At 34.5% G+C, this 14,888-nt stretch overlaps 2 protein-coding genes across 2 annotated transcripts; both read right to left on the bottom strand.

Annotated features, from left to right (window-relative positions):
* Positions 1-5,821: 5,821 nt before the first annotated feature.
* Positions 5,822-10,476, bottom strand: LOC140761793 (vacuolar cation/proton exchanger 1a-like). Its single transcript, XM_073099291.1, has 12 exons — positions 10,100-10,476; positions 9,792-9,859; positions 9,086-9,114; positions 8,781-8,977; positions 8,416-8,634; positions 8,115-8,246; positions 6,890-7,006; positions 6,762-6,815; positions 6,551-6,667; positions 6,326-6,416; positions 6,063-6,130; positions 5,822-5,964 (listed from the first exon to the last, which is right to left on the bottom strand). Exons 1-11 carry the CDS (start codon positions 10,379-10,381, stop codon positions 6,066-6,068), a joined length of 1,371 nt encoding a protein of 456 aa, XP_072955392.1. The 5' UTR covers positions 10,382-10,476; the 3' UTR covers positions 5,822-5,964; positions 6,063-6,065.
* Positions 10,477-11,431: 955 nt separating this feature from the next.
* LOC140761463 (uncharacterized protein At4g04980-like) lies at positions 11,432-14,625 on the bottom strand. The gene is made up of 6 exons (XM_073098793.1): positions 14,589-14,625; positions 13,186-14,457; positions 12,901-13,066; positions 12,642-12,806; positions 12,345-12,497; positions 11,432-11,906 (listed from the first exon to the last, which is right to left on the bottom strand). Exons 2-6 carry the CDS (start codon positions 13,899-13,901, stop codon positions 11,721-11,723), a joined length of 1,386 nt encoding a protein of 461 aa, XP_072954894.1. The 5' UTR covers positions 13,902-14,457; positions 14,589-14,625; the 3' UTR covers positions 11,432-11,720.
* Between the last annotated feature and the right edge of the window lie 263 nt (positions 14,626-14,888).

Raw genomic sequence — 14,888 nt, 5'->3', positions numbered from 1 at the left:
TTCACCGTTTGGGCCGTATCAACATATACAATGCACTTTTTGGCCCATGTTCACAGTTCACTTGTTAGCGAGTTTAGGTTTCCCACTTGACCTCTATATTGGAAAATATAAATGCACCGGTTGCTTTATTTTGGGCCATATCAATAGACCATGAACAAGAGTGTCTCGGCAATGGCATCCAGATTAGTTGGGCAAGCAAATCGCTAGGCTTATCATCCTCCGGATGGAGCTTTGACACATCGACAAGGCCGACGGATATCAGGCTAGGAGAAAGCTTAGGGAACATCACGCCTCCTATTTATTCAGGGCGGGTGGCGTGAACTTTAATTCAATCCGAGTATTCAATTCTGTCATTAAAATGCTCAGTTAACTCTTTAACCTTGATAGGCGAAAATTTTGCGAGAGATATATCTGAAAGAAAGATAAGAAATATAGTGACTTTCATCATTTTTATGAGTTTTTAGAGTTCGATAAATATACACGACATTCGAATGTCAGACACAAGGACAGTATTCAACATTCGAACAAGAGTTCATACGAACAAACTACTGACTGTTTGAATGCACCGATAGAAATTCAATTTATTCTTTTTTGAGTTTAGATATTTTTAGGGTCATTAGTCTCCTTTTGAGATCTATAAAAATGATAGGACATTAGGGAAGTTTGCAAGACTCCCTTACACTTTGGTGAAAAAAAAAAAAAAAAGATTTTGATCCTTCTTTTATTTTAATGGAGATCTAAGAGAACCAACTATCATAATCATTATTGTCTCGAAAGTCACATAGACCGCCTACTAACCTCAAGTTTAAATTTAGATACGCAATTGGCAAAACTGCCATGTTGTGGTTGGCATCGTGATCTAGTGGCAAGCTTTAAGCAAGCCACGCAAACCTATATGGCCAATATTATTACAGTACTGAATAAAATACATATAAACTAACATCTAAAAAGAAATTATGAGGATACAAGAGTAGGCGCGAGAGTTGAGTCGTGTCTGAAGTTTATTGATCATTATATTCATGATCTTGTAGCCTTATGTCAGATGTCAGTAGTCTACATGCACAGTAGATATTTGGATACATGCTGTGCTCTAAGTTTTTAAACTAGATAATGAGATCAAATATCGGGTGTGAACTATGCACAATAGTTTGGTATGATGATGTTATTCAGAAATGGTATTGATCATTAAGAGATTAAAAAATATATATAATTTTATTATCATTTGATATACATGGTTTTTGATTGGTTATCATGCTTTATTATAATTACATTTGATATCATAGCATTGCCATGGTTGGGTTGTGTTATATATGTTATATATGTTATATTTTAGAGAGTTATAATGATGGTATGCCTAGAGATCTGTTTATACATTATTGAGAATTATATATATAACGTAATATCTACTATATATTTATATAGTATTGATGATACATTTATACACTCATTCATGATATGATATTTGTAATAACCCAGAATTTTAAAACATAAATAAATAAAATAAATAGAAATATATAGTTTAGATAATGAGGAATTTTACTTTATCTCTTATATTTTAAAATTTTTATTAAATTAAATTAAATTTTTAGATATATCTTTAAGATATTAGAATCCTTATTCTAATAGGACTCTTATTATATATTTTTTTCAACTATAAAAGGGGGCCTAGAAGAAAACCCTAAAGGGATTTTTTTAGATAGAAGTTAGGGGCATTGCTATAGTACCAAAGAAAAAAGAGAGAAGAGATTATTCTTAGGGGAGATTAGAGAAAAAAAAAAGAATAGAAAATAGAGGGAAAAAGATTTTATCATACCAAAGAAAGAAAAGTTAAAGAGAATGTAATCTTGGAGCGTTTTGGAATTCGTGCAGATTACGATTAGGATGCGAAAATTAAATTATTTTGGATTGAGCGATCAAGGCAAGTTACCACTCATATTTTCTTAAATTTTTATTATATAAAAATAGAATTGATGAATTGTAAATCTCTCTTTATGTTTATTCTTATTATGTTTAATTTTATAAGATAAAAACTTTACTGAAAGAAATTCATTGTTTTAAGGATTTTCAATAAAGAATAAGAAATATTAAGATTTTGTATTTTATAGAAAATTCGTATTTATCATTCTTGAAAAAAAAAAGGATTTTATTGCTTATTATTTTTCAGATTTCAAAGTATTTATTTTTATTTCAGAAAATAAGAAATAAATTAGGAATATTTATATTTAAATGATTTTTTAGATTTCTGAAAATAATTAATATATATTTCTACTGTAGAAAATAAAAATATAAAGTAGTAATATTTCAATTTATATGGATTTCGAATTTCTGAAAATAAATAATATTATTTTATTTCGAGAAAATAAGATAGAAATTATAATTACTTCAATTTAAAGGAATTTCGGATTTGTAAATATATATATATATATATATATATATATATATATATATATATATATATATATGCTTATATATATATTATTATTATATTTTATTTTCATAAAATAATAGAGGAGATCTTTATGCTAATATATTTAATTTTCTATAAATAAAATATAAGAGATTGTTATTTTTTAGAATATGATCAAAAATAAAATTATTTTTGAGAACTGAAATTTTGTAAGATTGAATATGAGATTATTATTTATTCATGTTTTCTGACCTATTACGAATGATTTATATTTTATATATATTGGAGGAAATAGTAGTATTTGAATTTATGGATTATTCGTGTTTATATTATATTTGAAGAATTGACAATTTTGGTTATTAAGAAAATTGATACTTGAGATTCAGAATGAATCAGAATAGTTGAATACTGATAAAAGTGAGATCTGGAACCAATTTTATTTTCAAGAAGATAAGTCCAGGGAAAAGATTCTTGGAATGTAACGTTGCGACGTGCTACCAAGTGACTCTGGTGGGATTAGGGAAAAGATTCCTAGATTTTCGTCCCGGTGACCCTAATCTTTTTCAACGGCTAGTGAAAAAGTCAGTAGGGCACTACAGAGTACCTACTGTAACCCTAGACGGATCGACTATCTAGAAAAGTCCCGGGAGCCATCCCAATGGTGACTAGGTAGTGCGATGTGGCCATGGGTCAAAGTACCCATTAATGAGATAATATGACATTTTATCAGTTTTGGCGGATTTCTATGATAGTACACTTTTGTCAGAGATCGACTGCTTTTATATTGATTTATTCAAATTAAGATATTATGAATGATTTATGATTCAATTCTCATGATAGTACATTTTCAGTAGAGATTGATTTGTTTTATATTAATTTATTTAAATTGAGATATTATAAGTGATTTATGATTTGATTTCCATGATAATATACTTTTGTGGAGATTCGTTTTATGCTGATTTATTCGGATTGTGTTAATATGAATGATTTGATTTCTATGAAAATATACTTTTGGCGGAGATTGATTCATTTTATATTCATTTATTCAAAATGAGTTAATATAAATAATTTATGATGCCAATTTAATGTATATATGGATTTTGAAATTTAATATAAGAGACAAGAAAATTATATATGGATTTTTTAGGTATTCTATAAATCATACCTTATATTTTACCTATTTTGTTATCCACACCCGTCTTTAATGATTTAATAACCGGACTCCTCATTTTCTCTATAATTCTCGTTTAACACCTTAACACCCTGACATTATTTTGACTAACTGATATTATATTTTGACTAACTGATATTAACCAAATTACTAAAATACCCTCACAACTATTTTTCCTCCTCTTTATCCCTCATCTAAAGAAGGTTGAGTAATTTAGGTATTTATAAATTATTTTATATATTATAATAGAAGGTTTCTTTGCTGGTACCATTTAAATTAACAAATGGTGTTAAATGAGAATTATAAGGAAAAAGTAGGGGTCAAATTACAAAAACCTCAAAAATATGATGTGAATCACAAAATAGATAAAATGTAGGGTGTGATTTGTAAAAAAAAAAATTTAAAACCATATGTGGTACCTAATAATGACTTGAGATATCCTAAAGAGATACTTTAGAATAAAAATAAGTAATGTTAGAAGTGAGATAGTATAAAAGATAGCTTTATATAGAAATTGAGTTGTACTTGTATATTTTTATATTATATTATATTAGACTATGTTTTGTATAATAAAAAATATTATACAAATTGAACAATATTATATTAGTTGTATTAATTATATTTTAATGGTTTATCATGGTCTGTGTAACCTCTGCTAGATTATGTAATGATCCAACGTGGTTATTATGAATTTAGATATTGATATGTTGATATATTTATCTAGATGATAGTATAATTTATCTTAAGATGGATTATATGTGATAAAATATATTTTTGTGTGATAGCCCTATCTATCCTGTCTCGTAGCATGCTATGTGGGGGTGCATGAGGTCTCATATCTATGTGGTGGTGTTATTTCTAAATTCTAATATTTATAGATATGGTTGCACTCTTGATTGATAAGTTGAAATGTTCAGAATAGTTCTAATATATCTCGACCATTATCTCTGTCATGTAATCCACCCCTAATTTGGTGGTAGGCATAAGTTTCAGGTTAGTGTAGCTCTCAAGTATTCACATGGATTTTAGCTACTTGTATCAAAGTTGGATGTGTGGCAGATCATATATATTATCACAGTTTACACCTGTTTTATATTTGCTATATGGTTAATCTCTGTAATAATATATTAGAGGAATAATATTTTTAACAAGATAAATTATTTAGTCTTTATTGCGCAAATATGTGGGTACCTCATATGTCCATATAGTATTGGATAAACTATCTGTAATATTTTATTTGTACTTATAAAATTTGTGTTTTAAAATAGAATTTTATTTAGGTAAAATATTCAAATTTGATGTACAGGCATATGCACAAATTATGAGATATTTAATAAAAAATATTAAAGTGAAAGATTAATTTTAAAACCTACTTATATTTTTAAATCATATTTTGAAGGTCATTAGAGATATTTTCCCAACTTTAGATGAAATATACTGAATTGTTCTCCTCTCAATATATTTATATTATATCTAAAAGAATTATGTCTTTAGGGGGAATTTATAAATATATCACGAAAAACGATGTAGCTTAGAATTTAATAAGCAATGTTGTTACAAATTAAGTCATAAATATCGGCACATGATCTGTAAATTTCTTTTAGCTGTTATAAGTTTTAATGATTAGTTTTAATCTGAATTTGGATCTATAGTATTTCATCCAATTTAATATTTTTCACACAAAAATCTGTTTCTGTGATTAAACTTAATTTTTCACATTGTATTATTAATAACATGCGATAGAATTGGACTAACCTTCTCTCTTCCCTTTTAATTCATTTTATCTCTCTTTGTATACCTCCACTCCGCGCCAACCTTCTATTTTCTCTCTTCTCTTTTCTCCTTTTTTTTTTTTTTTCCTCATCTTGAGGAAGGTGCTCCATGTTAGCTGCACTACCGAAGCAAACGAGTCATGTCTTTTACTTTTCTTATCTGTGTTTCTTTTATCCTTGTTCTTTCTTTTTTAGGGTTTTGTAGGAGGATATTTCCTTGCGAACCGGGAAACGTGATTTTCACTGATGTCCAGATTTACTCCTTGTTAAAGATATGCAACATTTCCAGACAAACTTTAGTGGTTATATCACATAGGCATAAGGCATCAGTATTCTGTGCAAAGCGAAATGTTCAATTTCCTAGTGGCACTTAAATTGGTAATCGACGGCCATTCTTTTGTTAGAGACAAGAAGAAACGAATGATCATATGACTTGCACATTGGAACTGCAATTTGAAGATAAAAATTGCAGAAGCAGAAGAAAGCATCAAAGCATTTCCATAATCCTCCTTATTCTTCAAAGGACAAAATTATATCGTCCAGTAAAACATCCTGAGATAATAGGCATCTGGAAATCGATGCTTCATTACGAATGACTGCCTTTCAGGGAACCTCTGCAATGTAGTTTAAATGCATAAAAGAGTTTTTTTCTGAGAATAAATGTATAATTTTAAGAAATAATTTCTTCTAACACTTGCAAGTCAAAGCCGACCTTCTATTTAGCAACCTGAACCGTCGATGTTATGGTTGGAACACCCATCTGGACATTATGTGTTTGATCTATCAATAGGAAATCGTCAAAAGTTAGTTTGTCTTAGATAGCTAGGTGTCCACGGACAATTCTAGAATTGGATAAATATGTGGTCTTTCTTCTTCTTCTTCTTTGTTTTTGTTTGAGAAATGGGAAAAACCATTAGTAAATTGATGAAAGAGTTAACAGAGTAAGATACGTGGTCTTATTTGAGCAATTCTTACTTGGTGGGTTTTTAAGAACGAAAAAGCATGCTCCAATGGCAATGTAACAAAGCAGAAGAACAAAGCCCTTCAAGTAATGTGAAGTCCCATCCTGCAAAGATTAGTAAATCCATTAATATCATGAAGTAAAACATTGTGATCACCATAGATTACTGCACATTAGTACACGATGTCTCAGTTCTCGTTAGTGGGCTAGCATGACACGATTAAAAAATAGAATTTTACCTGTAGAGAGAAGGCTGTCACTAGTATTGCCATGATCAATGAACCAGTCTCCAATAGATGGAAATCCAGATCCATTTGAACCCCCATTATCCAACCCACAATGACGCTCAGTGGAACCTAAATCGTATCAAATAAGGTGGGGAAAAGATTGTTTAACCCAAGAAAGAAATGGATAGTTTGTTAGAGGTTACATTAAAATTTAAATGCTCACCACAAACATGGAGATCTGAGTTGCCGAACCCAAGGAAACCCCAAGAGTGATATCCTGTATTACACACGTACGTACGTAGTGAATCTACAAACCCACATGGAGATGCAAGCTGCTTCTATATTACTTACCAGCTTGTTCTTAAAAGCAAAAATGATGGCACCAGCATGTTCCGCTGCATTTCCAACAATTGGTAGCAAGATGATGCTATTAAAGCTCACAGATATTCCCCAAGATTCTGAAGCAGCCTACATGGAAATACACATCGCAGTTACTATGATGATACTCTAAAAAATGATATCATCTGACTAAACGACATTTTGGTTAAGAGTTCTAAAGTGGATACCATAATCATAAGAACTAAAATAGAGAAACCATTTCTTTCATCTATATCATCTCGTTTTGATTTCCTTACCCATCAAAAATAATTCCACTTAAAAAAAATTTCCACTTTTTCATTGACTTTCTTTTCAAGAGTGAAGAGTCATTTTATTGAAGTCTAGTCATTTCACTATAGTCTAGCCATTTCATTAAAGTCCATCTTTTGACAACCAAACACACTTTTTATAATTTTCCCAATAAGTTATAGATAGTTTAACCTTCTCAAAAGAGAGAAAAAATGGACTTAATAAGATATATGCTTCTTCAGGCAAACTATGGTCAGTGAAACTTACTAAAGATGACACAGAAAATATAGGAAGCCAAAAGCGGATACAAGTACAACCATCACATAAGAAGTATCATTTTCCTATGCTTGTAGTAGCTTTAAAATTCACAATTGCCGAAAATTTTATTCAGGTTGTTAGCAAACTGCTTGATACTCTCCGCACATAAGCAGAATGATGTCATGAAGAAACTCTAATAGTAAAGTTAAAGCATAGCATCTCACATGTACTAGAAACTAAGAAGTAAGAATCAACCCAGGTTTTGTAGTAACATATCTGAAATTATTCTAAAAAGAAATAAAGTCACATCCCAATATCACATTATCTAATGTGGTAACAGCACCTGCATGTGAAAAAGAAAAAGAACTTTGCTTAACAATCTTTTCATGCATCTTTGTCTTAGCACAAACAAAGTATTTAAAATCTCTCAAGCATTTATAAATGGGCTGCTATTGAGATTAGCAAACCATTTAGTCAGCGTTCCTAGTTAATATCCAACTAATAAATTAGTGCCAGATAAGATGTCTAATGAAGCGAGGGACATAAATAGCTGCCTGTATATTAGCATATGTTCCTTCACATTTTCATATGCTTCTCATGAATTTGAATAGGTAATTAATCCAAGATCCAAAGCAACTACCAGAAATTGATAAGAAAAAGTAAAGGAAGTAGATGAACAAATAATAAATACCTCGATGGTGCTGACAACATACTCTGACAGTACTGCGATCACAATCGTCATGCCAATTAGCCAAGCTAATGCGCATGGTAATCCAACAACTACTGCCTCTTCAGAAGCAACATCATCGTTCTCATCATCTCCCTATTGTTCAATTGAGCTAAAATATTAGACTTTTACAATGAATGTGCTTACTTATCAAAACCAGCAGAGATGAAGTAGCATGGATGGCAGCATCTACGAGTACGTAAGAATTTTTTAACAGTTCAAAAGAAAAGTGAAACATGAAAGGATTAATCGGTAACTTACTCACCTCTTGTGATTCAAAAAGTTGGCGATGGGTCTTCAATTGGAAAAATAGGTAAGCCGCGTAGGCGAGGAGCATGACAATGCTGGATGCTCTCGACAAATCCAATGTTGAACCGGTGGCAATTATGCCCTCGCCAGAGCTTATGGCATACTTGAATATCATTGGCAACAAGTGGCAAAGAGCACCCAATAACAAAAGCCCAGTGTTCACGTCAGCCTGCTTCTGTGAAGAACAGAAACGGGGTTTGTCAGCAGTTTCATGCATAAAACATAGGTACAGGAAAGAAAAAAAAAAAAAGAAAAAGAGTTAAGCTGTTAGATAAGGGACCGATAATACATTAAAAGGTCTTATTTAGTTCACAGACTTACTCGATCGAATAATTGCTCCTTGCGGAGGTTGGCAAGTCCACCGCAGAAGAGGGAGGTACCAAGAACAAGCAACAAGTTGGACAAGATGGAACCCACTAGAGACCACTTGACCAACTCAATCTTCCCATGTTGCAACGCGAACAAAGCTATGATCAGCTCTGTGGCATTTCCGCATGTTGCATTTAGGAGTCCTCCAACTGTGGAAACAGCAACTTCAATTAACCACTCTCGCAGCCAATTGAATCCATGCATCTCGTAGTAATGACTATGCCGGAGTAAAGGCTAAGGGATTAGGTAGAACATACCAGCAGGACCGGTATAATATGCTATCTGCCTGTAGTGCCATATCCAGTTGTAGGAAAAAAAAATAAAAAATAAAAATAAGAGAGAGGTTAATTAAGTCAACTAAGAACAAATGAAAAGAAGAAAGTCAACAAGCAGGTGAGATGCAAAAGTAATCCTTTACTCTGTAGAGAACCAGATAGGTGATTAAGGCGAATGTGATCTAGGGATGAATTCTGGTCGAATTAAAGATGTGCAGAGTCTAGTTTTCGTCTTTACAGAGTGCTCGGTTAGGAGCCTCGGCTTCTTCAGTTGCTTTGATTATGACTTGCTTCCTCAATTTTACTCCCTGACTCCGTTGTTAAATTAATTAGGAGAGGGTTGGTTTGTCGGTGAAACCGAGTGCAGCAATGGAAACGAATGATCTCGGGATTAATTGGATGGAGCAGTCAAACTAATAGCACCTTATCCATGCGATCTCAAAATTAAGGCACGAGCTGTATTAGAAGCCAGACCATGTGATACAAGAATAGATATTGGACGATGAGATTTTAATAGATTGACTGCATAATTGCTTCAAAAAGCAGTAAGCACTCAGTGGATGTGGCAGGTGGAATTGTGTTGTGGATGCTATTTATTAAATTAAATTAAATTAAATTAAAATAAACTACTCCCTGAAGAGAGAAGAGAAGAGAAGAGAAGAGAAGAGAATGAGTCGAAGGAACTTACTCAGTGAGAAAACTGACGCGCTCAGCAAGAGGGATGAGACCTAATAAACTCAACGCGAATAGCCACGCCTGTTTTAAGAATTGAGAGCCAGGTATTATTAATTGATTAATAAAATAGCTTAGAGAAGCAACAATTTCATCCTGAAACCCCTATTGACTTCCCCGATAAGGACAATAAACAATAGCGACAGATATCCGTAATCCCGTAGTAATATATTAATTTTATTTATTCGCTCGTTCCATTTAAGATTAAAGAAGAGAAGAAGCAGATGGAATAGTACAAAATAAATAAATAAAATACATGCTTACGCTTCCAAAGTAAAAATAATGGGCAGCAACGGCGAGAGGGACTGCAGGAAAGAGGGGGAAAAGCTTAGTCCCAAGGAAGATCTCCTGCAAGTTGGTGAGGATGGTGCGCAGGAGGCCGCAGGGAACCTTGGAAACTAGCGTCAGATCCGACTTCTTACGCAGGGACGAAGACGACATGTTGTGAGCGGTTCGACCGTGGCCGTGTTGACGCACCTCCTTAATCGCCCCGCCATCACAACCAGCCTCAAGGATACGCGCTGCCTCGTACGCTGCGGAAGCCATTAGATGGGGTGTAGGTATAGGTATTAGTTACAGGTCTGGCCTCTCGTCGACGATGACGATGACGATGAGGATGAGAATGATGATGTGGGTCGAGAAAGAAGATATTATATATATATATATATATATATATATATATATATATATATATATATATATATATATATATATATATGTGTATATGTAATTTAATAGGAAAATAAGATTGTAAGATTAGGGCTTTAAATTTAAAAAATCATGGGTTAGCAGATCAAATCATAGGAGCAACGGGCGAGCTGTTTGTAAACCCCCTCGTCAGGCTCAAATATAGGAAAGACAAATGGACAATCCATGTGGGAGTCCAGCAAGACGGCAAATTAGATACACGCCAGTACGCCACGCCAGGTAGGAAAGTAAAAATTATTGGGTGGCTCCCACGCTCCCAACACTGAAGCCGACGAAAGATGGGGAGTTTCTGTGAAGCTTCCTTTGTTTTTGGCGCTTATTAAGAAGAAAAATGCCAATCGATTTGAAATAGAGAGGTCCTTTACGCCTCCCGGTCAATGATATACCCTTTCCTTTTCTTCCCGCTCTATGATATTATCGAAAGCACTTGCCTAATGCCTACCAATACCATATATTCTTATGCACGCTCGTACAAAGAGAAGAAGAGGTCCCTGGAACCTTCTATACTATATTATTTGGGATTTGAGTAACTAAATATTTTTATTTTTTATATTTTTAAAAATATTAAGATTAATTAATTAAGTTTAGAATTTAGTCTTAAATCAAACAAGGTCTTAATTTATGAGTTCAAAAACTCTAGATAATCTCGCTCATCTAACGATTCAAGTATCTACTCTTTTTCTCTATATTAACAAACAAGAAATAAGAAGTTGACCTTTTCTTTTGGACATAATTAAGGATCAAATATTTGTTAGGTAACCAAAATACAGACAGAAACCAAGCCATTGGCGTAGAATTGTTTCAGATAAGCATCCGTGCGTTTCTTTAATAACTAGAAATTTCCAATTTGAATGTGAAATCAAACAGACACCAGGTACGCAAAGTGGGTACAAATTACATATTTAATAAAGAAGCACCTAAAATTACGCACAGTGGGTACAAATCTGAAGCATCATAGTTACATAGGTCACTATGGTCATGAACAGTTAGATAAGGAAGCTAATAAGTTTCCAAGATATAAATTTAAGCTGAGGATGATAGTTACATAAGGAAGGTAATAACTCAGGTCTGCCAATTATGGGCCATAGAATCGTTCAGGAATAAAGTACTTGCTAGAGTAAGATACTAGTGGTGTATGATGATTTCATGCATACTAGTAATTACGTAAACAGGTAAGCTACAGCTGCAGGCAGGTCTCTATTTCATGTGCTAATTCACTTGTCAATCTATCTGCGCGATCATCTTGACCTCCAGAAAAGTTGTACACCCGAAAGGCAAGTTGAAATGCTCTCCACAACATCTTCAGCGAACCACAAGCTTGAGGCTTCAGTTCTCGCGCCATTTCTTTTGCTTCTTTCCTCTCCTGGTTCAAAGTCTAAGTCGATCAAAAGAAATAACAACTAATTGTACTGCTCAACTTGTATTGCTAATCAGATGGAAAGATCAACATGATAAGATAATTGTAACACTTGTTAGATGTCACGCAAGGAAGTGATCAACCCACGGAGAGATGACGATGATAACTTTATCAGAGTGATAGGTAAGTCATCAGTGGATATTGCATCTTCACTTCTCCAAAATAAAGGAATAAAAGATGTTAGTATAACATAACCTTCCAGTCACAGGACTATTTTCTCTGCAAGTTCTCCTTAATGGCGCACCCTCAAACTTTCTTCGTTGTAACTTGTGCAACCTAAATTTGTAGTATTCTAAGCAGGTGGAGAAGCAGAGAAGATGGATACTATTGCAGTTAAAGAGTATGTAATCAGTACTTCCAAACAGTTTGAGGAAATTAACCTACCTTGAGCACCATTTCTATGCAGTTTGATGATAAATCAACCATAGATTCTTTTATCCCTAGAAGGACGCTGAAGTCAAAAGCAATGTTTTGACTCTGGAATCTCTTAGATTCTTCTTCTTTGTTGCGCTCTATCACATCCACTTCTTCCTTGACCTATGAAAATTACGAGGATATGTGAAATTCATTGGGGTTAATCCCCAATTCTCCACCAAGAAAAGAAAAAGAAAAAAGAAGACAAATAGTGAACATCTCAGCAAAGTATGTTAGAACTTAGAGTTTCATTTTGCATGTAATTACCCTATTGAAGTAGCACTCAACTTTATCAAGTCGACGCACAACTGGAGGCATCAATTTCCAGTTCTTCAGCGTCATGATTATTGTATCCAACTTTAAATTAAGTGCTGCTGCCATCCTTATGGTCTCAAGCTTCTTGGAGGGAAAACCTTCAAACCTTGCCAAGATCTACAAACAGAAAAACTATCAAGTTGATAAGCAAGACAAACGAACAAAGTTACCAATCTGAACTGCAAGGAGAACCATATTTGCATGACATAACCTGTGTTTCATTAGTCAAGCATTCGAGGCATTGTTCCACATATTGATGAAATTTTACCAGCTCAGCCATGTTCTTTGATTGAAAAGTTGTAATAAAAGATTTCAGATCCAAAATTGATACTGCATACTTCTCAACATCTTCTTCAATCTGTCGAAAGTAGGCCGATCTGACAGTATGAGTCAAATAAAGCAAAAGGTTAATAAGCTTGTAATAAGAACACATTGCTCTGGAATACTGCGCTCACTTCAATTAATTATACAAACGACAGAGTTGAGATGTGCACACCTCTTTGTCATCTCAGACAATGCATCTGTCATTCCCTGAGCGTTACAGGCAGATCCCTTTGCGCTCGTCCTTGTGTTAGATGCTCTGCCATCCAAACTAGACCCCTCTACCTTACCCTTTAAAAGTCTATAAAGATTTCCCGTATGTATTGATCTTTTCAATTTGGTATTAGCTTTTTTGGCTCGTAGTGCTTTTGCAACACTTAGGGGCAGAGGTGGAGGCGGCCCAGATCCTTTTAGAGATGGAGAGGATACCATCCCTATTGATGATGCAGAGCTTTTGGGCGGTGGGGGTGGGGGTGGTAGTGGTAGCGGTACAGACTTTTTATGGCCAGGAGGGGACAGGGCTGGGGTGGCCATGTTAGATAATGGAGGTGGGATCGGAGGTGCTGGGAGTTTAATTGCAGATTTTCTCACGATGGTGGAGGTTCCTGGTGCGACTAGTGTGGTTGCACCCTCAGCAGAAGACTTGCAGTTGCAATCATGACCATTGCCGTTGATGGACATGGAATATGCTATTGGCTCCACATCATCTGGAGGTTGCCTAGATGAATACTGGAAAAACATGGGTAGTCCTGCTAGTATCATGGGCGATGGCGGTGGCGTAGGAGTTGGGGATATAGATACTATCCTCTGCTGCAGTATGGGTGAGGGAGTTGTAGCTCCAGAAGGGTTACTGCTATTACCATCCTCAACATTGTTATTAATTTCCTCCATCAATGAATTTGTGTTTTGGCCATGCCAACTGGCGATTGGGAACTTGGTGTCAATGATATGTTTTAACCTTCCTGAACAACATGGGTGGAGATGATGGCAGAGACAAGGCTGTCGAATCTTGGAATGCTCTGACTGTGTTAAGTGAAGTGGTGGTGGCGTCCATGCAACTAGGCTATATTCAAAAGATTTGGTTCCACAACTCGCCAATTAATTCCTTTGTCATAGACGAGACATGTAAACGATCTAGTTTTAAACCATCGGTTCCAACACTAGAGGGAACATGTGGAGGAAAGGCGCTTTGCATCAACTGCTATCAAATTTCGCACAGCCTGAAACACTAGAGGATGAAGAAGAGGAGGCAGGTGTGTTCATTACATCTTACACCATTTTCACGTGGCTTACCACAGTTATGCAACTTGGCCTGCTCATCCCTGACAAAAGAGGCAGTTATCGACGCTCGTACAAAGATTTCTCTTGCTCCTGGTCATGGATTCAACCGATTCTTTCCCTGCTACCCGCCAATGAGATCCTCTAAAGTATCAAATATGATAATGAGCTACAGGGTGACAAAAAAAAAACACATATAAGAAACCAAACCCAGATGCTTCATCAACGAAATTCCTGAAACATACAAAAGAAGGTGCAGAGCAATTGAAGAAAAAAAAATTCTTTTAAAAAGAATCTCACAGGAGAGCAAGTAGCGAGGGGCATCAACAGAATAAAGAGAGACAAGGAGGGCCTAAACACGTAGAGAAGTTAATAAGCAGATGAGACTTGCTAATGTAGGGAGTAAACAACCTCGTGAGGCACGATATTCTCCTTAGTAAAGGTTTACCTGTTGGGCACGATTAGGAGCATCTTGGATTTGAGAGGATGAGAAATGGAAAGAGGAGGAAAGAGAGAAGGAAAGAGAATAGTTTTCTCTCAAGGATTCTTCCTTTCTATTTAATTTAATTTTATTTTTCCTTCTTCTTGTTCGCTCCCTAA

The sequence above is a fragment of the Typha angustifolia genome, chromosome 6 (genome assembly GCF_048772165.1).
Source record: "Typha angustifolia cultivar Huaian chromosome 6, ASM4877216v1, whole genome shotgun sequence".
Lineage (NCBI taxonomy): Eukaryota > Viridiplantae > Streptophyta > Magnoliopsida > Poales > Typhaceae > Typha > Typha angustifolia.
This window is presented reverse-complemented; position numbering and strand designations above follow the sequence as displayed.